The 23797-nt window shown below is 46.1% G+C and overlaps 1 protein-coding gene across 1 annotated transcript in view; it reads left to right on the forward strand.

Moving 5' to 3' along the window:
- LOC309380849 (macrophage mannose receptor 1-like) overlaps positions 1-19749 on the forward strand; it is a gene marked incomplete at its 3' end in the record, with an annotated part of 32142 nt that extends 12393 nt beyond the window's left edge. Inside the window, exons 10-18 of the mRNA XM_081930944.1 lie at positions 1918-2033; positions 3126-3274; positions 5626-5825; positions 7620-7729; positions 8658-8736; positions 11996-12131; positions 15194-15229; positions 16414-16757; positions 19702-19749. Coding sequence (XP_081787070.1) covers positions 1918-2033; positions 3126-3274; positions 5626-5825; positions 7620-7729; positions 8658-8736; positions 11996-12131; positions 15194-15229; positions 16414-16757; positions 19702-19749 — 1218 coding nt within the window. The remainder of the gene's footprint in view (positions 1-1917; positions 2034-3125; positions 3275-5625; positions 5826-7619; positions 7730-8657; positions 8737-11995; positions 12132-15193; positions 15230-16413; positions 16758-19701) is intronic.
- Positions 19750-23797: the final 4048 nt, after the last annotated feature.

The following is a 23797-nucleotide window of genomic DNA, read 5'->3' on the forward strand; positions in this document are numbered from 1 at the left end:
CAGAATAATTTACCAAAAATTCTGAAAGAACAGAAAGATCATTTAAATGATAAACTAACCTAACAGTGTGGTCTTTTCTATGCTAAAGGGGAAGGAAAGGGAAGCTTTGCAAATGATTTAAAAGGGGGATATTTTAAAGCAGTGTTTCCCAACCGGTGTTCCGCGGCACACTAGTGTGCCGCTGGACGTTGCCTAGTGTGCCGTGGGAGGGAGGCGGGCGAGTCGGGCTAATCCTCCGACGAGCTCCACCTCCAGACCCATTGCTCAAATCCTTTAACCCAGGAGGGCGGGGAGGGGGGGGAGAAAGAGAAAAAAGAAAGGGTGGGAAAAAAGAAGGGGAAGAGAAAATATTTTTTAAAAAAAAGGAAAGAGAGGGAAAAAAGCGAGGGATGGAGGAAGGGGAATAAACAGAAGGGGAGGACAATGAAGAGGGGCGGGGCTTGGCAGGCAGCAGATAACTGGGGAGGGGGGCGCGGCTGGCGGCGGCTCAAGGCAAGAAGGGAGGAGCTGCCTCGCGGAGAGTCTTGGGCTGCAGAGATTTCCCGTTCAGGAGCGCGGGAGGCCACGCCGTGGATGGGAATCTCCTCCTCCTCTTCCTCCTCCTCCTCCAGGAGAGAGGGTGGTCCGCCCCACCGAGTCGGGCGTGCTCAAGCGTGGGAGCCTATAGTTAGAGCTCAGCTCCTTTTCTTGCCTTCCCCGCCCCCCCACGGAGCACATTTTCCTCGCCCCCCCAACCCCCGCATGTAGAATAGAAGCCCTCCAGCCTCCACGGTGCACAAACTCTCCCCTCTGCAACGAAGCGCTTTGTTGCATATCTTTGGTGAGGTTTTTAGGCAGTCTTGGTGCACCTTAAATCAGCGCTAATTGCGCCTGGACGCAGTATTTACTTCCGAGTAGGCCCCCTCCCCCCCCCCTGGTAGCACCTGACGTTGCTATTCGTATCATCAGGTTTGTTTGTTGATAATTTAATTGTTTTAAAAGCATCATGCTAAAGAGCTCTCTCCCACCCCCAGACCCTTGGGCAAAACAGAAACACACACATACACAAACACAGAGATTGAGCCCTGCAGGTTTTATGAAATGAATGGATTCTGAATGCCTGTTTCAGTGGCTTGTCCGCCTTAGGCTGCTGGGCCAGACACCTGTTACACGGTGCAGTCCGTAAGCTGTGAGCGCTGCTACCTGCCGCCGAGACCACGTAACGACAGTCTTGAAAGACCTACATTGGCTCCCAGTACCTTTCCGAGCACAATTCAAAGTGTTGGTGCTGACATTTAAAGCCCTAAGCGGTTTCGGTCCAGTATACCTGAAGTAGCGTCTCCGCCACCATCGTTCAGCCCAGACACTGAGAACCAGTGCCAAGGGCCTTCTGGCAATTCCCTCACTGTGAAAAGTGAGGTTACAGGGAACCAGGCAGAGGGCCTTCTCAGTAGTGGCGCCCGCCCTGTGGAATGCCCTCCCATCAGACATCAAAGAGATAACCATTACCTTCTATGCTGTTACTATTTTTTTATTTTTTTTTACATAAGTAAAAAGTGACCTTTCCCCATCTGGCATGGTGGTGTGCCTCGAGATTTTTTTCATGAAACAAGTGTGCCTTTGCCCAAAAAAGGTTGGGAAACACTGTTTTAAAGGTCTAATAGCCTGCATTTCCACACATTACTTTGCTGCATGTTTTCTTTTTTTAAACCTCTGTTTGTATTATGCCCCAAAATCTCAATCTAGGAATCCAGGGAAATCTTATTTTATAACTAAATTCTGACACATTCTGGTTTCAACTGTACAACTTCTGTGATACCTAGTGCTGGATGTGGATTTCTGTTTCAGTAAAGGTTCAGCAACATTGCTACCAAAAACACGTCTCCAAACTTGTAATACTGTAGTAACATGTGGTTGTTGGTTCTTCTATATGAACAGGGCTGGAGAAGGCATGGTTCCTATTGTTACTTAATTAGCCAAACATCTGCAACATTTTCAGAAGCAAATACATTCTGTGAAACAAATAAGGGATCACTGGCTTCTGTGGAGAACAGGTAAAAGCAAGCCCATGGGTTTGTTGTTCGGAGGGCGTGTTTTAGTCTATTCTCCCCCTTGTTGGGCATGAAAGAGAGAAAAAAATGACTTTCCTGTGTCTATGGGCTGTTTCCAACTAAGGTTTGCTCAGAGTAAACCTTCTGAAATTAATTGACATGTGTTATCCATGTTTATTAATTTCAGTGGGTCTACTTTACTCTGAATAGGACTAACAACCTTTTCTGTGAATGAAAGGTGCAATGCCTTTATTTTAAGATGCTAAATTCTTTGGCCACATAACAAATATTAAGATTTGACCTGTAGCATGCGACTAAGCTACTTTCTTGAATGAGCAGCTCCTCTCATTTCTTGTGAATTTCCTATTCGATTTTCAATCTGTGCCTTGCCTCACTTTCCTGAAACATCTGCCATACATGGGTCTTGCAGTCTTTGCCACAGATTTAATCATTGTCTCAGTCTGTGTTTTTCTGTCTAAAGTGAGTGAATGTTTTCTAGAATTCCTTCTAAGATCCTTAATGCTATGCTGTATGTGGCCACTTGTGGCCTAATGTGCAGTCTGGGCTAAGATTCTTCTGTTTCACAGTTTCTTTCTCGGGATGCCATTGTAGTTTTTGTTTTGTACTTGTGAAAGAGTTGTAATCTGAATTGTGCTGATAAATGCAACATGCAGATGTATTGCTTTGTGATAGTGGACCTGTAGGCTTAAGATTTTCCATTTTTTCACTGTGAGCTATCTCTTGTCATTCCAAAATGTGCATTTTGACTGGATGAGAGCTAGCCTCTTTTAAAATGTAGGAAATTAATAGTCATTTGAATGCATCAATTACACATCATTCCAGTGTGGTGTAGTAGTTAAGAGCAGTGGACTCGTAATCTGGTGAACCGGGTTCGCATCCCCGCTCCCCAGCTGCTGGGTGACCTTGGGCTAGTCACACTTCTCTGAAGTCTCTCAGCCTCACTCACCTCACAGAGTGTTTGTTGTGGGGAAGGAAGGGAAAAGGAGATTGTTAGCTGCTTTGAGACTCCTTAGGGTAGTGATAAAGTGGGGTATCAAATCCAAACTATTATTCTTCTCTTCTTCTTCCCTACAGATATGAGCAGGCCTACCTGACTAGTCTAGTTGGGCTTCGTTCTGAAAAATATTTCTGGATTGGCCTTTCAGATGTACAGCAACGAGGGACATTCAAATGGATCAATAGAGACAATGTTCTGTTCACCAACTGGAATTCAGGAATGCCTGGTAGGTACTGCCTTAAGTCTATCAGGAATGTTTTGATGGCAAGGGGAAAAATAGATATACAGTGGTACCTCGGTTTTCAAAGGTAATGGGTTCTGGAAGACCATTTGAGTTCCAAAACGTTCGAAAACCAAGGCGCAAAGGGCAGTCTGCCAATTTTAATAGAGAAAATTAACTCAGCAGAAGCTGCTCGACTTTCAAGGCATGTTTGAAAACGGAAGCAATTACTTCCGGGTTTACGGCGTTTGAAAACCGAAACGTTTGTCAACAGAGAGGTTCAAAAACTGAGGTACCGCTGTATAAGAAGGAAAATTCCTGGATGCCATGATGCAAGTTGGGTGCAAGTACTCTTTGGTGAGAGAACCACAGCAAAGATTTAATATACATACAGTGGTACCTCAGAAGTCGAACGTAATCTGTTCTGTAAGGCCGTTTGACTTTGTTCGACTTCCAAGGTGCAGCTTGTGATTGGTACTTGCAGACAGTGGAAGCCCCATTGGACGTTTGGCTTCTGAGGAACGTTCAAAAACCGGAACACTTACTTCCAGGTTTTTGTCATTCAGGAGCCCAAACTTTAGGCAATGGAGCCATTCAGCTTCTGAGGTACCACTGTATATATTCAGCTACGTAACTCACTGAAATGTGCTTTTCCATGCAGCATCCAGAAAAGCTTGCACAGTGCCTGACAATAAGTGCTGGAAATGTAAGGAAACTGAGGGAACATTCTTTCACCTCTGGTGGACGTGCCCAAAGGTTAAGGCTTTCTGGGAAATGATCTATAATGAACTGAAAAAGGTATTTAAGTATACCTTTCTTAAGAAACCAGAGGCCTTTCTCTTGGGCATTGTCGGCCAGAGGGTGTTAAAGAAGGATAAAACCTTTTTTATGTATGCAACAACAGCAGCAAGAATACTCATCGCAAAGTATTGGAAGACACAAGATTTGCCCACCTTGGAAGAATGGCAGATGCAACTGATAGACTACATGGAACTGGCAGAAATGACTAGCAGAATCCGAGACATGGGAGAAGAACAAACAGAAGAAGATTGGAAGAAATTTAAAGATTATCTGCAAAAACATTGTAAACTATTTGAATGTTAAAGTGATGCAGGATATAGAGATAGTGCGGCATTAGTGACAAAATTGAAAGGAGTGAGCTAAGATGTTTTACAAGTAACAAGTAAAGAAATATAGCAAAATTAATCAATGACGGGGGATTAGAAGATAAGTGGATAATAGCGTTAATGGTTAATTTAAAAGAAATTAAGCAATATTAAAATTAGTCAAATAGAGGAAGAATTTGCTGAAACTAAATTGGAAACTGGAATACAGAAAAGGGAGGTGTGAGGAAGTTGGGAAAGTAAGTTACATGAAATTAAGAGTTGAACTTAAATATATTTGTTTGATTTTTATGTTTTACTGTATATTGTTTACTGTTTGTTGTTTGTTATTGTGTTGTCTTGTTTTGTCTGTTATGATAAAATTTGTTGAAACCTTAATAAAAATCTTTTTTAAAAAAAAACAGAAAAGCTTGCACAGGCAGCAAAACTTGGCTTAGTTCCAAAGTGTTGTAAGTGCCTATGTTATTGGAACAGGAGCTCAAGAGAGGCTTGTTAGAGTTATGTAGTCTGAACTTGGAGCAACCAGCTTAGCCCTCCTCAAACACTGAGCTTCTCAGATAGACTGAAGGAAAACAAATGCTTGAGTACCTAGTCCAGTGGTAGTCAAGCTTTTTATACCTACCGCCCACTAATGCATTTTTCAAATTTCCTTACCGCCCACCAGTGCTGCAGTAACATGGGGCGTGGAACCCTCTACTATCCACCTGGAATCCTGAAGTGCCCACTAGTGGGTGGTAGGGACCAGGTTGATGTTAGGTACTGAAGTTCTCACCCTGGGCCAGCAGGGGGATACTGTAGATAGTTTTCACTCAGGTCTACATATGCAAATAAGGAATTGAAAGTGACGTTCAGTGATTGGATAGTTATAGAAAGTTGTTATTGTTGCATTGTAGTGGAGCTCTATATAAGCAGGCTGGCTGAACCCTTCAGTTCAGTTCTGTTCTGGGCCTGTGAATAAACAAGAGCTGTTTGAAGAATCACTGTGTCGTCTGATATGTTCACCCACAATTTAACAGTTGACTATCCCTGACCTAGTCCCTCCAAGGTGAGCTAAGCCTGGCAGGACAGCTTACTCTTTGGTCTTAACCCCCTCATCCATTATTTAGTCTTAAGCAGGTTATATGAGGTGGGCTATCCAACAGAATCATATTTTACAAAACCTTTCTCTAGTTGTTTTGAATGCCTATGAAGAAAAGTTCAATTGACATGGCTCTTGTCTTGTGTCTCCAAAAGGGCAACAATCTGGCTGTGTAGCCATAAGAACTGGCACTGCAGCTGGACTGTGGGATGTTGTGAACTGCAAGGAGAAGGCAGCCTTCATCTGCAAACAATGGGCAGAAGGTGTAACAACAACTCCTGCCCCATCAACAATTCCCCTACCCCCATGCCCAGAAGGATGGCTTCAAAGCCCTTACAGAAGTGTATGCTTTAAAGTGGGTATACTGCTTCTTGAATCCAAGTTCTTGTTTGTTTCAATATCAAAGCAAAGAGAGAAATTACTTTTGTCTAAGTGAACCTTTTGAGATATTTGAGGATGTGATTTTTAGTTTTCAATTTAACTGCTTGGTGCAGGATTTTGTTGTTATTCTTTTTTAAGTGGGTTTTAGTTCAATGTTTTGTACTGTGGTTTATTTGAAGTGTCAATATTCAATTGCCTTTCAAATGTTCCTCCACACAGGGCACCAAGCCAAAGTAGGGGTGCCACTGCAGGGGTTTCAATTATGATGTAGTACACACGGGTGGCGCTGTGCTCTAAACCACTGAGTCTCTTGGGCTTGCCGATCAGAAGGTTGGTGGTTCAAATCCCCATGACAGAGTGAGCTCCCTTTGCTGTGTCCCAGCTCCTGCCAACCTAGCAGTTCGAAAGCACGCCAGTGCAAGTAGATAAATAGGTACCACTGCAGAAGGAAGGTAAACGGTGTTTCTGCGGGCTCTGGTTTCCATCACAGTGTTTCATTGCACCGGAGGCGGTTTAGTCATGCTGGCCACATGACCCGGAAAGCTGTCTGTGGACAAATGCCTGCTCCCTCAGCTTGAAAGTGAGATGAGCACCGCATCCCCATAGTTGCCTTTGACTGGACATTACCATCCAGGGCAGTGGTGTAGCGTGGGGGGTGCAGGGGGGGCCGGCCGCACCGGGTGCAACATCTGGGGGTTAGGGCTAGGGGGCGCAAATCCATGGGTTAGGGGGCAAAAATTACTTGCCTTGCCCCGGGTGCTGACAACCCACGCTACGCCACTGATCCAGGGGTCCTTTAGCTTTTTTTTTTTTTTAGTGCATGTGCAGAACAGAAAGCAAGAGTCGGGGGGGCACTGAATTGTGTCCTTGCAGAGGGTGTCACTGAAATTTGAAAGTCCAAAGTCCACCCCTGTCTCCAGGTAGGGATGGGAGGGGACACTTCCTGAACTCGCATTTTGTCAACATTGATCAAAGTTGTTCAGTAAGATCAGATACCAAACTGCCCCCCTGAAAGACACCCCCACATTGATAGTAACACAGTAGGTTCCTTTACTAGAGTCTGAAGATCCAGGGAGTCCAGTCTACCTGCAACTCTATCATCAAGAGGGTGGAAATGAGGCTTAATTATGCTTGAAGATACTTATAGCAGCAACATCTATGTATCTAGGATCCAAATCTTGTGAGATTTGCTGGAGACTATCAGAAATGGTGCTCAAGCAGAAGAAGTAACATTCGTTGTTGTCATCGTTTTATTGTTTGTAGCCCACCCATCTGACTAGGCGGTGCAACTCTGGGCAGCTTTCAACATTTTAGATATGTTGATCTTTACACATTAAAAAGCTTCCTCCTCTACAGGGAACTTTGTAACCAGTGAGTTGCTGAGCCATACCCTTCTATAGAAGAGAAAAAGACTGTGCTTGCAGATGGGAAGATAAGATTTGTGCTTCCTAATGTGACCAGCTGTTTCAAGTACTGCCAGTCCTGGACTTCCTTGTGCAAAGGCAGGTAGAAGACACAGCTGGTGGAAAGGACAAAACATAGGAGGAAAGTTCTAACGAGCATCGGTGGGAGTTTCCCACCCAAATCTATTTATTTATTTTTTAAAAAATTGTGCAGATTAATCACATACTTTTATGCCATGTCTGCTTTGGCCCTTAGTTACCATTGTTACATGTCAAATAGGGGTTCGTGCAAACCATGCAGATCTCACTGTGAATGGAATTTGCAAGATTCTTACCAATATGCAATTGTATTTATATCCACTTAGGCCTATACAAGTAACATGCTAACTTGGTTTGAAGCACGTGATTTTTGTAGAGCAATTGGAGGAGACCTAGCTTCTGCTAACAGTGAAGAAAAGTTGGGTTTGTACGATCAGTGAGTTTTATGAAATGTTTATTTCTTCACATTGTCTAAGAATCAAAAACTGTTCTGGTTACCAGGTAGACTGAAATATATACTGTGGTGTTTTGGGCTCAGACCCAACTTCTGCTTTTTAACTCAGTGTCTTTGGGAACTTGTTTGTCCATTGTGACTACCCATGCCCCCATGTCAGACATTTCGGTATAGTGCTGATAATAGGATGGTATTTTTTTAAGGTTCAAATGTGCCCGTCAACCAACCATAAAGGAGGTAGGGGTCAGGGTTTATAATGTAGTCACCTGGAAAGATTTAGAATAAATAATAATAATAATTTAATTTATTATTTATACCCCGCCCATCTGAGTTTCCCCAGCCACTCTGGGTTGCTCCCAATCAAATGTTAAAAACAGTACAGCATTAAATATTAAAAACTTCCCTAAATAGGGCTGCCTTCAGATGTCTTTTAAAGAAAGGATAGCTGCTTATTTCCTTCACATCTGAAGGGAGGGTGTTCCAGAGGGTGGGCGCCACTACCGAGAAGGCGCTCTGCCTGGTTCCCTGTAACTTGGCTTCTTGCAGCGAGGGAACCGCCAGAAGGCCCTCGGCGCTGGACCTCAGTGTCCGGGCTGAATCATGGGGGTGAAGACGCTCCTTCAGGTATACAGGACTGAGGCCGTTTAGGGCTTTAAAGGTCAGCACCAACACTTTGAATTGTGCTCGGAAACGTACTGGGAGCCAATGCAGATCTCTCAGGACCGGAGTTATGTGGTCCCGGCAGCCACTCCCAGTCACCGGTCTGGCTGCCGCATTCTGGATTAATTGCAGTTTCTGGGTCACCTTCAAAGGTAGCCCCACGTAGATTGCATTGCAGTAGTCCAAGCGGGAAATAACTAGAGCACTCTAAAATTTTCTGCACTCTAAAATTATCTTTTATATATTTTAGGTTTCACCGTCATTGTTGGGTTGGTTTAATTAAGTTGGAGCCTGATAAAGGATTTACTTGGAGTGATGGATTTCCTCCTGTAAGTATGCTAATGTATTGACAGGGAAATTAATATCATTTTTACAAAACCATTTTGAATATGAATGTTGAAGCTCTTTTGCTTTCTGATCAGATCCCATAGCATTGTTTTAAATGTTTAGTCACTTAAATTTCCAGCATCCGAGCCTTTAAGCATATGATTTGCATGCAATCTAATTTTTGGACCCAGCACCTATGGCAGTTCCTGCAGAGTTGATGAAATTGCTGCTTATCCAGTTGGATTAGATTTGTTTTGTTTTGTTTTTAAAATAGTGCTCTTATTATTATTATTATTATTATTAAGTAACAAACAGAGCATTAAACAATGCACCAATAGGAGCATAAACACCTACATGTAATGCAAAAATGAACTATGGTTTAGTGCAAATGGGAAAACAAAGATTGTGGCTGCTGCCCTCATTCCCTGGTCCTGCTGGTCCTGTACTATCCAAAGCAAAGCCATGATTTGGAAAAGTGGCCATTACAGTTAAAATATTTTTCATCATCTGAGGCTCTTCTTCATGCGCCTCCTCCATGAGAGGTTTGGAGGGTGGCAACATGACATAGGGCCTTTTCTGCAGTGGCACTCTGCTTGTGGAATGCTCTCCCCAGGGAGGTCTGTTTGGCACCTTCATTACATATCTTGAGGTGCAGGCAAAAATATATTTCTTCTCCCATGCCTTTGGCTATTTAAACAATCTATGGCTTTTAAAACTGGTTATGAATTTTGTTTGTTACTATGTTGTGTATTTTTGCGTTTTTATATTGTAAACCACCCTGTGATCCTTGGATGAAGGGACATACAAAAATGTAATAAATTTTACTATTATTATAATATTTATACCCTGCCCATCTGGCTGGGTTGCCCCAGCCACTCTTGACAGCTTACAACACACACACAAATAATAATAAAACATCAAACATTAATAGTAACAATCAGATCCTGTATAAAAATTCACAATAACTTTAAAATAAACAATGTATATCAAATAAAGCAATATGCAATAATCCATTAGAATCCAATAGCAACCACTAAAATTGGACTCCAGCTGTTCTCCTTCGTGTTGAAGTGGACACAATAACAATACAGGCAAGAATTGACTATCTGTGTCTAAACTATGTAAAAAGACTTCAATCCCTCCCGGAGGAGAGATTTCCCCGCTATGTCTTTCACAGAATGAGAACAGACCAAATGCTGGAAGGCTGGCATCCAACACCTCTTGTCCCAATATCAACTACAAGATCTTCAGGCGGTCATGAAGTTGGACAAGAGGCACTTAAGAGATCGCCTCTATAGGTCCGTTGCTGAAAGGGATATAACCATGATTGCCTCTACCCAAAGTTCACCATGGTTCCCACTTATCAAAATGGAGCACACTCAAGCTAGTTATCTGACAAAGCTCCCACTTGCCATACTAAGAATCGCTTTTACAGAATTATGATTTCAATCAATGCCCTTGGCGGTGTTGGATGGACGGTACGGCAAAGTACAGTACAACGAGAGACTTTATCTGTGTGGGCAACCTTATGTACAGGACCTGTACCATTATTTACTGCAATGCCCGCTATATACAGACCCAAGAGACTGATTTATAAAACCCCTGCTTACAAATGGAACCCACTCGAACAGGGTGGAAAGGGTGAAATGGCTGCTGAGTGATGCGGATGATTTTGTAACTTATAAACTATACACACTGGCAGCTAAGAAGATTAGGAGGAAAGAACTAGACAAAATTGCAGTCAATTGCAAAGGTGATTTGGACATTTAAGTTGGCACATTCTACCTGAGAATCCCCAGCTAGTCTCTTACATGCAGCAAACAATTTTTAGGAGACATGATTGCGATTTATCATATTTGTTATGCCTGATGTTTTATGGTTATTGTTGATTTTTTTATGTTCTTCTTGTGAATGATGCCATGGCCTTTGGCTAGTGCAATAAAGTCTATGAATGAATGAAACACTAAAATTTAACATCGGCAAGTAATATTTAAACAGTTTACACTTATCAATTACAATAAAGAATTACTCATCCATAATCGATAAAAACAGCAGCAAATCACAATACATAAAAAACGACAACACGTGTTCTCATTAAAAGAGAGCACGTGTTGCGGTGAGGGCCAGACAAGACACCCCGCTGTTGCTAGGCATGTTTGGGATGCTTGGCCCTAGCAGGGATTGGTAGCCTGAGTTGCTGGGGTAATTTTGATGTTGCCAATTTGGGGGTGGGAACAGAGTTTTTTTAAGCAGTGCACACAGCAATCTGCCCGCCCTCCCTTGATTTGGGTCTTATGCGTTGACCTTGCTATGCCTGTCATGGGGTCGCCTGCTGTTGGGGCAGGGGCCTGGTAGAAATTTTGTCCATTTGGCTGATTGGCTGGTGCCAATTGGTTTTTGCATACTGCGTAGCAAATCGTCACAACTTTGAGGTTGCGGTTAGGCATTGGTTAAAATTGGTTGGAGGAGTGGTAAGGATTGGCTGTGCCTGCCCCTCCAATGCTGCTGCTGCAAGGGAATTCCGTTAAAGGAATTCAGGGGCTTGCCATCCTTTTGTCCAAACCCCTGGAATTGGGTTTGGGCCGCGTAAGCCCCTGGGAGCATGCGGGGAGAAGCTGAGGGCCTGTGTCACAGCTCCAGTTCTCCCCAATATTGTTTCCCCTCACTGACTTTCGCTGGAATCCAGAAGTCAGTTCTGTCCCCAAGGCGGGGACACAGATAGTCCTATCCTAACCAATGCCTAAGCAACCACTCACATCTATGTATGTTAATAAAGTTGTGGCCAAAATTATGCCAAAAACCTTAAACAAAAATTCTGTGTGATATGTGAGATATTGGGGTAGGAGTGTCTTGGGGCCCTCAACACGCAAAACATACAAAACAATGTAAAAGGATTAAATTAAATGAATTAATGAATGAATGAATGAATGACAGTTTCATTATGATACTGTGGGCGAATCAGCTGATATGTCTGCCCTGCTCTGGCCCACAGTGGGAGTGTGGTGAATTGGTAGGCAGAGGTAAAACATGTTCAGTCGTTGGGAAACCTTGCAATGACAGGAACTGTTTCTTTATAATAGCCTTTCGCACCCAGATTGTATTAACAGGGAAATGACAGCTCATCTTTCTTTCTATACACACACACATACATACATGTGCACAGGTGTATAAAGAATGCTACTGTAAGTCTGTATCCTTTTCTGTAGATTTCTGAAGATTTTTATAAAGAAAAAGAGTAATGAATATTTATTCCTACTGCAGGTAGACTCTGAACCGTATAGTTATTCTTCACATTATGTCAGAGACGAAGGATGTGTAGCAGCGTATGTAGGTTTTATGGGGCTGGTACTTTCCCCGTGTGAGAATATGTTGTGTTGGATTTGCCAAATAACGAGAGGTAAGATTACTTTTGATTTACAACTAGTTCATTAAGCAAAGTGAAAGGGCCTTTTTATTATGGGACACACTGAGGTATAGTATGTTCCATTTCAATGAGAAGCAGAAATCTAGTGCATGTAGGCCATTGTGAATTCAGAAGTACTTATTGACACAATGCATAGTTAAACCATGGAACTTGTCCCACAAGAGGTAGTGATGGCAGCAATATTTCTGAATACCAATTGCTACAAAGGGAGGGAGCATTCTTGTGCTCCGATTCATCTTGCTGGTTTCCTACAGGCGTCTAGGTGGCCACTGTGAGAACAGGAAGCTGTACTAGATGGGCCATTGGACTTAATACAGGAAGCCACTGAAGGCTGCTTCGCATTATATTATTATTTGTGCTTCAGAAATGTAAAAATATTGGGGTGTGGCCACAGCACCTGAGGAAATGGCCAACTAAAGAGAGAGTTCTGTAAAGGCACCTGAATCTCCTCCTACTTTTGAGGTTCTGCAACACTAATCCTGCCTCCATGAGCTAGGAAAGGGAGAATTCATATACAGGTGAAAATGAGAGATCTGACCGCCCTTTTTTCAGCCCAAAGACCATGTTTCCCCTTCAAGCTGTCAAGAAAATTAGGCTGCATCTAACATAGCACCTTTAACACAAGAGGTCCCAAACACTCCTAGGAAAGGAGAAAGCAATATCTGAGATACATTTGTAGTACAGCAACTAAAACTACAAATAAGAATGGTGGAAAGATCCAATAGTTCCTATGGAGACTCAAGCTTAAAGAAGGTAACATTAGACTGGGCACTCTCACAGATACAAGAACTTCAGCAGCAACAGCAGGCACTGCTCATGAAAGGAAGATACAGTGGTACCTCTAGTTGCAGACTTAATCTGTTTCATGGTGCTGCTCCCACCCCAAAAAGGCCACAACTAAGGTGCCTCTTCTGCGCATGAGCGTGGCACAATCGAGCACTTCTGCACATGCACAGGTGGCGAACCCGGAAGTAAACACTTCCGGGTTTGCTGCGTTCGTAAGCTGAAAGTCTGTAACAAGAGCGGAACGCAACACGAGGTATGACTGTAAAAGTTTTAGCAGAATGAGAAAGCTGAAATACTTGATAAACTTAAAGGGGCAGGAAATGAGGGACTGTGTGCCTTTTTCATGAGGGATTGCTGGAGGATGATCTGACTGAATTCATTGTTCCATGGTTTAAGTCTGTTCACCCTGGTTTTATCTTAACCACAGATGATTTCGCTTGCCATTGTAGCATCTGGGGGTTGACTTTACTTGCGCCTTTAGGGGGGAAAGGCAGAAGTAGTTTCTATGGGAAATAGGTTTTTTTGCGCCTTCCTCTATGAAGCAGTCATATTCTCTTTTGAATCCTCTTATTCCTTCATCTTGGCTTAGCAATCTTCTGTGATTTCACTCTTTCTACTATTCAGCTGCTTTTCGATGAATGCATCCTTGCCAGAAATATGCAGAGCAGCAACCTGGACATCCCCAAACACATTCCCCAGGCACTATAAGATGGAGCCTTTGCATCCTCTGGAGCAGCATTCAGCCCGAAGGCTGTCCTACATGAATCACTTGTTGCAGTTGGGATCCACCCTAGTTCACAGAATTATAGAATAGTAGGCCCAACCCGGGGATGCTACACCAGCAAGCAAAATAATAGCATTGTACCTACCTGAAAGGTAGATTTACTTGTCCAATGTAATGGATCACTGGGGCCACACCCTTGCATGACCTACAACACCTTTTCCCACCTCTGTTTGCACCTCTGTTGGCTTTCAGTTAATGGTTTCTCATAGGAAATAGGTTAATACTATTATGGCCTCCCTTTTTGGACTGTTCATGCTTGGTGAATAAGTAAAACTGAAGAGCCAGGAGCAAACTAAATGAAGAGGGGACAGCCTATTTCCTGTAAAAGGCTACTCCTGCCTTTGTCCACTAGAGGTACGAGTAAGCCCAACCCAGTGATGCTATACTGGACAAGCAAATCTACTCTTCAGGTAAGTACATGCAGGCAGGGGCGTAGGAAGGGGGTATGGGGTGCGTGTCGCCCTGGGTGTCATCCTGAGGGGGGTGACATTTGGCGCCCCTCTGCCCTGACTCCCAAGCCTACAGTGAGCAGCAAAGCAGCAGCAAAGCAGGCGAAAGCAGCAGCAAAGCGTTGGCAAAGCGTCACAGCTCCCCCCTTCCCCTGGTTCGCTGTAGGCTTGGGAGTCACAGGGGGGTTGCACCATTGCCCTGCCGCCCACACTCCCGGCTGGAGGAGGCAGGCAGGGGAGAGGACAGCTGTCATCCTTGAAGGGAGGTGACATCCGGGGCGCGCCCCCACCCGTGACTCCCAAGCCTACAGCGAGCGATGGCCCTGGCGGCTCGTCAGGGCCGTTGGCAAAGCAGTGCAGCTCCCCCCTTCCCTCGACTTGTCTCCCAACTTGGGGAGGGGGTGACAAAAAAAAATTCCACACCGGGTACCACCTGACCTTGTTACATCTCTGCATGCAGGGCTTTTATTCAGCTGGGACTCACTAGAACTCAGTTCCAGCACCTCTCAGGTAGGTGCCATTGTCATAATATAAGAGAAGAAGGGTGCTCGCTTTGGCAGCACATATACTAAAATTGGAACGATACAGAGAAGATTAGCATGGCCCCTGCGCAAGGATGACACGCAAATTCGTGAAGCGTTCCATTTTTTTAAAAAAAGGGGGGGAGAGAAGAAGGGAGATTTTCAAGGTGAGTTCCAGCACCCCTTTTTCTAGAAAAATAGTATTGGGTTCATGATATCATATGTACAGTCATATATACACATTATCACTTTTGAGAAATATTTAGAAAGTACTTATTTATTTTCTGTACTGCCCTTCGATCTGGTATGCAATGTAATGTAACAGTGATTAATTTTATTTTGATATGACCTTGAATAGCTTTAACCTCATACACTTACCAGCTTTGGTCTGGTTTTTGTAAACACTTTTATTTTTATGTACTCCTGTTTGTAATATGAAACAATGCAATACCATATAAATCGCACTATTATAAGCAATATGTGTTTGGTTTTCAGGTGCACAGTTAAAACTGGAACCACGCAGTGATATTGGTACGTTGAGTGATTCCACCTTTGCTTAGGTCACGTGTGTCTCTCTTAAGCAGCACTATAAAAGTGGAGGTGGAGCTGCCTTAACAGCTCTTTCAGGCTACTGATGGTTCTGTCACGAGCCAAAGATGTGTGTGCTTCCTGGCTTGGGCACCCCAGTTTCTGCCTTCCATCAGAACAAACAGGTCTTAAGTAAAAAAAATGGGGAAGGGGCTTCCCCAGAGGTTCTCTTTGGCTACTGAGGGTCCTACTACTGGGATTTCAGCTCCGGTCATCCGAGCTGATAAGGCTCATCTTCTTTTGAGCCCACCCAGCAGAGCATTAAAACAACGCCACAGCAGAAGGAGAGATAATATGGGCTACATTGCTATGCTTTATTACAAAGCTATGCAGAGAGCAAAGAAATATACATGTTCTCTCTATGAGAAGCAGAGAGCAACTGAACAAAGGAAACAACAGAACAAAGGAAACAGGAAACCAGTAACATCACATCCCGTCTCCCTTTCCCGTGAGAATCCAACAGTATCTGGACACTGTGGAATGTAAACAGTCCTGTGACTGCAATCAGCTGCTCAGTGAGGAAACGGAAACTAACACCGACCAGGAGCCAATGGTAGCTGCTTTCTGGCCTGGGCTTGCTCATTCCTCCAAAATGGATTACATACAAGTGGGGAAGCTCAGTGGTACAACTGCTTTGTATGCAAGAGGTCCCAGGCCCTGCTAGAAAATGTGAAGTCATAAGATAGTACCTTTAAAAACATATGCAGTATCTTTTCTTCAGTTTTGCATACTTGCCTTTCAGCAAATAATTCCATGGCTGTCATTACTGAACCGACCAGTTTTTTTTTCATGGGAGATATATTTCCACAGTCCTAGATGCTCGTTTTATAATTTAATTTGAAAATAAATTATCAGGGTAATCAAACTGTAATAGTTTTAAATGTACCATGGTGTGACAGGGGAATGGAGAGGGAGAAGTTGTTCATTGTATGCTTCAAAATTGAAATCATATATCTGACAGTCTAAAGTGGGCGAGATCATTGAAGTTGCTTAGCTGCACCGCTGGTTGTGTGAATTAACGTTATTCACACTCTTGTATACCATAAAGGATGGCGAAGAAATATTTTGATATTTAATATTAAATTTAATATTCATTATTAAAATAATAAAATTGCTTCTTTTCATAGAATATTTGTTCAGAAGAATTGAAGATGGCTGGATTGAGTACAAGGGCAATGAGTACTATTTCAGTAATGAACAGACATCTGTCGAAAGAGCACGGGAATTCTGCAAGAAACATGGAGGAGATCTTACTGTCATTGAAAGTCTCAGTGAATGGCAATTTGTGAGGAGATATGTAAGAAAAATATGGAGCATATGCTTTCCAATCAAGTATAGCTTGGTTTTTTTAAAAAAAGGGCACATAAAGTATTTGATCAAGGCCATTTTTATGTCTGCTAATCATTTTCCTCTGGATGGTGGCACCAAAAGCTTGCAGAGATTAGCAGTGCAATTCCATGCATGTCTACTTGTAATGGGAGTGAGGGGTTACTTGTGCGTAACCTTACTTCAGTTCAGTTATTTTGCTTGCCCCAACCATGCTTAGGATCGGAGCTCGCCCTCCGTGACCTATTAGTCACTTGCAGAATCCGAGAGTGGGCGTCTCTTGAACCTCTTCCAGCATAGAGGCTGTTTGACCCCGAGTCTCCGCCTATGTTCTCTGCACGGAACGCGTCTGCGCAAGTAAGGGGAAGGCAGGGGCGTCCCAGCGCTCTCTCCACTAGTTTCGGGGGAAGGGTCTTGGAGCCCTGTCACCAACTCCTCCATCTCCCTCTCTGCTCTATGGGTGTTACGCTGAAATCCTTCCCCCCTGCTCGTCCCCTCTCCGGCATCGCTGGGTAGCTCTGCCTCCGTTTCTTGCTCAGATGGCAGTTCCCTGACACTACTGAAAAGTAAGTCTCATTGTCTTTAATGGGTCTCATTTCCAAGTAAGTGTGTAAAATATTGCAACCTTTGTGGTCATATAGTACTATCATAGCATAAGCCAAGGAAATAAGGCTTGCAAATATATACTGTGTGTGTGTGTGTGTTTAACTCACCCCCAATAATCATCACATATCCAAAGCACCGTGCTGAAAACAGTTTCCACGTTGTTATGGGAAAAGGGGGCTGCTCGTGCGTAAGCGTTTAAGTCCTCCAAGCTTCACATCAGTTCCTAAACTTTCCCAGTTCGAGGAGCCATGGGTGCGTGGCTACCTCAATCGCTGGCAGAATCCGTCAGTGGGCGTTTCCGGAATTTACTCCAACATAAGAGTTCCTTGACAGAAACTCTTCTTCTGGATTCTCTGCGTGACAGTTTCCTCCGCGGAGTGGGCGTCCCCAGCGGAGGTCCTGAGCCCTCCCCACTATTCTCACTGGAAACATCTTGGAGCCCTTCCTCCGCTTGAGTTTCTGCAGGAACTCTCCCTCTCCCCCTACTGGTTCCTTCCTCCGCATCTGAGGCTCTCCTAGCCTCCTTGAGCCCTTCCACCACCTGACTCTCCGATGGCAGTTCCCTGACATCCACCTCCCCTCCAGGACCCCCCTCACCCCCCCGTTTCCCCCTCTTCTCTGGGTGGTGAGGCTGGGAACCCCCGGAAGGAACCCTCCTCATCTTCGGTGGACTCGAAAACCGCTCTCCACCTACTACTGTCCCTTTTTTCCCCATACTCTTTCCCATCTGATTCTTCTTCCTCTTCCTGTTCTGATTCTGGGAACCCCTCGAACTCCTCTTCCTCATCAGTGGTGCCGAAGTGTTCCTCCCAGAACCTAGCCAAGGGCTGGGGCTTCCTTGGGAACCGGCGATGAAATGTTCCTACTAAGACCTCATCCTTGACCCTTTCTGCCGGTAACCAGGTATTTTCGGACTCTGGTTCCCCTTCCCATGCCACTAGGTACTCCACCTGTCTCCCCTTCCACCGAGAGTCGAGAATTTCTGCGACATGACTGCTCCGCTCCCTCTCTTCTACTTGCGGTGCCGCAATAACCTCACTTTCGCGTTCCCCAAATTCTCGCCCCTCCCTGTATGGTGATAGTAATGACCTATGGAATACTGGATGCAGTTTCATGTTGTCTGGCAGCCTGAGTTTAAAGGCCACCGTATTGACCTGCTGTATAACCTCGAAGGGTCCCAGTCGTTTTGGCCGCAATTTTTTGCAACCTCCCTTGAACGGTAACCCTTGTGTTGACAACCACACCCGGTCCCCCACCCTTATGGTCTCTCCTTCCCTTCTGCTCCTATCTGCCTGCTTCTTGTATTCTGCCTTGGCCCTATCCAAATTCATTTTGAGCTGTTGGTGTATTGCTTCCATTTCTTCCACAAAATGTTCCGCTGCCGGTACGCTCCATCTTTCCCCCCCTTCCTCTGGAAAGGCCCTGGGGTGACACCCATAATTAGCCAAAAATGGGCTCATGCCCGTGGACACATTTTCCGCGTTATTGTACGCGAATTCGGCCAGGGATAATTTCTCTACCCAATCATTCTCCCTGTCATTTACATAACACCTCAGATATTGTTGCAGAATACTGTTTGCCCTTTCCGCCTGCCCATTTGTTTCTGGGTGTCTGGCGGTTGAGAAATTGACCTCCACGTGCAGTAAGCTCATGAGCTTCCTCCAGAACCTGGACGTAAATTGTTTCCCTCGATCTGAAACCACCCTCAAGGGGGCGCCATGCAACCTAAAAACGTGTTTTGCAAACAACCTGGAGGTTTCTTCCGCCGTTACCGCATGTGAGCAAGCTATAAAGTGGCACATCTTGGTTAACAGGTCTACCACTACCATTACCGCAGTTTTCCCCTTGGATCTTGGTAAATCCGTCATGAAATCTATGGAAACTGCCTCCCATGGCCGTTCAGGTGTGGGTAATGGTTCCAGCAACCCCGCTGGTGCCGCCCTTTCCCCCTTTGCTCGCTGGCAGCGGTCGCACCCACTTACATACTCTCGTACATCTTCCCGCACCTTGGGCCACCAGAATTGCCTGGTAACTAACCACATTGTTTTGTGTTGCCCAAAGTGCCCCGCGGTGGGGCTGTCGTGCAGTTGTTTGAGTACCCTACCCCTCAATTCCCCTTCTGGTATGTACAAGGCCCCCTTGTAGTACAACGCCCCGTTCTTTTCCTCAAAACCCCCGGTGATCTCCCTGGCTCTCCTGAGCCCTCTGAGCTTCTCTTGGGCATATTCATCGTTCTCTGTCCCTTCTACTAGTTCTCGTTGCCCTACCAATGCTGCCCCACACACCCAGTGGTCCTCTGGGATGACATGTCTCTCTTCTGGCGCTCCCTCCCCCTCCATATACTCTGGTTTTCGAGAGAGAGCGTCCGCTCTCACGTTCTCTGGTCCCGGTACGTAGCGAATCTCAAAATGAAATTTGGAAAATTCCTGCGCCCATCGCACTTGTCTCTGGTTCAGTACTCTGACCGTTCGCCAATATTCCAGGTTCTTGTGGTCCGTGCACACTTGGACCTTGTGCTGCGCTCCTATTAGCAGGTGCCACCATCGTCGAAACGCTTCATAAATGGCGAGCAGTTCCCTGTCATACACTGTGTAGTTCCTTTCAGATTTATTCAACTTCCGCGAGAAAAAGGCACACGGTCTCCAGTCCGACGCATCCTTCCCCGGCTGGAGCAGAACCGCCCCTACCGCTCGATCTGATGCATCTGTTTCCACCCTCATCGGTTTCTGTAGATCCACGTGCAAGAGCTGTTCTTCTGAAGCGAATGCTTTCTTTAGCTTTTCAAACGCTCGCTGCGCCTCTTCCGTCCATGCAAATTTCTTCTTACTACTGAGACAATCGGTGATGCGAGCCGTTAAGTGGGCAAAGTTTTTGATGAACTTCCGATAGAAGTTTCCAAACCCCAGGAATCTCTGCACGTCCTTCCTGGTTCTGGGTGTCTTCCATTCCAGTACCGCTTGGACTTTGCTAGGATCCATGGCCAATCCCTTGTCTGACAAGCGGTACCCCAGGAATTCCACCTCTCTAGTATGGAACTGGCACTTCTCCAGCTTGACCCACAGCTGGTTTGCTTGCAGCTGGCTTAGGACCTCTCGGACATCTCGGACATGCTGCTCTTCGTCCTCTGAGTAGACTAACACATCGTGTAAGAAGGCTACACAGTTCTTATAGAGCAAAGGTCCCAGCACGTGATTCATGAAAGATTGGAAACAGGCTGAGCCCCCCTGTAGTCCGAAGGGCATAACGAGATACTCAAAGGCCCCCAAGGGGGTGAACATGGTAGTTTTCCATTCATCCCCCTTCCTCATCCGTATCAGGTTATACGCCCCCCTCAGGTCCAGCTTGGTAAAAATCTTTCCCTTCCTCACCCTGGTCAAAATGTCGTCAATCCTGGGCATGGGAAAGGCCACAGGTTCTGACACTGCATTGACGGCCCGGAAGTCCACGACCAACCTGGGTTTATTAGTGTCTTTTTTGTCCACAAAAAATGCTGGGCTGCCCCCACCGCTCTTGACTCCCTGATGAAACCTCGTTTCAGGTTCTTGTCTATGAACTCCCTTAACTCCTGCATCTCCCTGTCTGACATGGCGTATAGCTTGCCCACTGGCAGCTGGGCTCCCAGGAGTAGATTAATTTGACAGTCAAAGGGTCTATGCGGGGGCAGTCTATCTGCTTCCTTCTCACTGAAGACGTCACTCAGATCTGCGTATTGTCGGGGTATTTCTCCTTTTTCCCCCACCGCCATCCCTGCAAGACTGGCCCTAGCCAGCCCCTGCATTTCTCTTCCCTTGCAGTGCTCTAGGCAATGCGCTGACCCAAAAGAGACTGTCCGTTGGTGCCATCCCACTAGTGGGTCATGTAGCGCCAGCCAGCTCATTCCCAAGATGATGGGAGGTCCCGCTAGTGTGGCTACATGAAATGCAATGACTTCCGTGTGCCTTGCCACTCTCATAGTCATGGGGACCATCTGTTGGTTAACTTCCCCTCCCAGCAGTTCCCTCCCGTCAATCGTTGTTACCTGCAAGGAAGGAACTAAGGGCAGCATTTGTATTTGGTGTTCTGACGCAAACTCCTTACTTATAAAATTGTAGGAGCTGCCTGAGTCTAAGAGGGCTTTTATAGTGAGTGGATGTCCGTTGGGTAGCTCTAGCAGCACCTCCACGACGAGAGCAGCCCTTGGGGGTTCAGGCTTGGGCACGTTCACTGATCCTTGGCCTGACTGCTGTGCCCTGTCGTTGGCAGCCAGGCGTTGGCTTTTACTTGCTCCTTAACCCCCTCCTCCTCACTTCCAACAGCCCCCACCATTCCTTGCCATCCTTTCCTTTGTGGGCAGACCCTGGCAAAATGTCCTGGCTGTTGGCAAAGGAAACATTTCTTGGCGCTCTTTCCTTCCTTCTTCCGCCCTTCGTTAACATTTGAAGTTCCGTGCGCGCTTGCTCCTCCAATCTCCATCGGTTCCACTGGCGGGGAAGGTTGTGCCGGCATCTCAGGAATGCGGAAATCATTCCAACGCTCTCCTCTCCCTTCCCGCTTCTCCAGCGCTCTCGCCTCCTGGCGCGCACCAATCGCAAGCGCTGCCTTGGTCAGCTGATCCATGGACTCAGGACGGGGCGTGCGGGAAAGTTCATCTTTCACCGCTGGGGCGAGGCCTTCTTCAAACAGCATTTGTATCGGGTCCGAAGACAGATCCCACCCCAATTTATGTATAAGCATGGTAAACTGTGTCCAATACTCTCTGACTGATTGATTTCCCTGTTTGCATGCCATTAACTGTCTGCGTACCACTCCCTGTTCAATCTGGCTGGAAAACATCAAGTCCATGGCACCAAAGAATTTCCTCAAGTCTTTTAAGGCGCTATTATTGTTTGCCATCAGGGGTCTCACCCACTCTCTAGCCCCTCCCTCGAGGTGTCCAATCACAAAAGCCACTCTCGATTCCTCATCGGCAAAGTCATTGTGTTGCAGGTTCAGTGTATACTGCATCTCTGTCTTAAAGGCTTGGTAGTTCCTTGGATCACCCCCAAATTTCTGTACCAACCCAGGTACCTTCCTTCCGATGGGAGTGGGTTTCCCCTGTGCATCCTGCACCCTCCTTTCCTCGAGTCGCGCCGTTAGCAGTGCCAGCTGGTGCTCCAAAGCTCTGTTTCTCTCCTCCAGAGTTGGTCCCCCTCCAGCCCCTTCTGCTCCTCCGGCTCCGGTTGGGTTGCTCATGATGCCTCTCTGTGATGGCCTGGGATTCCAATTCAGAGGCTGAACCAGAGGAATCCCAGCCTGCACAGGAGTCCCCGCCTCCAGGGCCGGCTGAACTGGGGCTAGGCCTGGATTCTGAGGAGCCTGCACCTGTGTCAGATCCTCAGGAGCAGGCACCAGGTGAGACCATTCTGGCCCCAGAGGTGCTTGAGGACTCAGTGTCTACAGGTGAGCCTCCTCCGGGGCCCAGTAACCCTTGGCCTCTCCTGAACTGCAGAGGCTTAGGGCAGAGAGGCGAAGGGAACTGGTTGCTCCCAGGAGGAGTGCTCGCCTTAAGGCAAAAGGAGGCGGGGCTCCTGGGGGCCGGGACCGCCCCTGGCCTTAGAAGATAAAGGTCAGTCAGCCCGGTCCCAGGTTGCAGGAGCAACGTCGTTGTTGACTTCAGACCTTCCAGCGTTCCTGTTCCCTGCTCGGCCTCCTGCTTCTGTCCTTCCAGCATTCCTGTTCCCTGCCCGGCCTCCTGCTTCTGTCCTTCCAGCGTTCCTGTTCTCACCCGGCTCCCAGCTTCTGACCTTCCAGCGTTCCTGTTCCCCGCCCGGCTCCCTGTTTCGGACCTCGCCTCTCATCTGGTGAACTCTGACTACGATCACGGTACCTTCCCCCCGGGACCAGACACTCTCCTTCGCACAAGCAGCGTCAGAGACTGACGGATTGCTATAATGGGAAAAGGGGGCTGCTTGTGCGTAAGCGTTTAAGTCCTCCAAGCTTCACATCAGTTCCTAAACTTTCCCAGTTCGAGGAGCCATGGGTGCGTGACTACCTCAATCACTGGCAGAATCCGTCAGTGGGCGTTTCCGGAATTTACTCCAACATAAGAGTTCCTTGACGGAAACTCTTCTTCTGGATTCTCTGCGTGACAGTTTCCTCCGTGGAGTGGGCGTCCCCAGCGGAGGTCCTGAGCCCTCCCCGCTATTCTCACTGGAAACATCTTGGAGCCCTTCCTCCGCTTGAGTTTCTGCAGGAACTCTCCCTCTCCCCCTACTGGTTCCTTCCTCCGCATCCGAGGCTCTCCTAGCCTCCTTGAGCCCTTCCACCACCTGACCCTCCAATGGCAGTTCCCTGACACACGTAATCAGGGTTCTATGCAGGCATGGATATATGAATGTGATTCCTGAATGGACTGGTGAGATTCTGTGGTGTAACACATGGAGTTCCTACTTACTGAACGCAATGTGTTCTGTGGAAATCCTTTGGTAGGCGAGAGTTTGCACAATGAGTCAATGAATTGCATCCATTCCTATGGGAACATTGCAAATGTAGGATTTGTTTGATCACTCCCCCACCCCCCTCTCCAATCACCAAAAGAGAGACAAAGTAAAGAAACTTATT

Source organism: Podarcis melisellensis, assembly GCF_964234715.1.
Source record: "Podarcis melisellensis genome assembly, chromosome: 12".
NCBI classification, from domain to species: Eukaryota; Metazoa; Chordata; class Lepidosauria; order Squamata; family Lacertidae; genus Podarcis; species Podarcis melisellensis.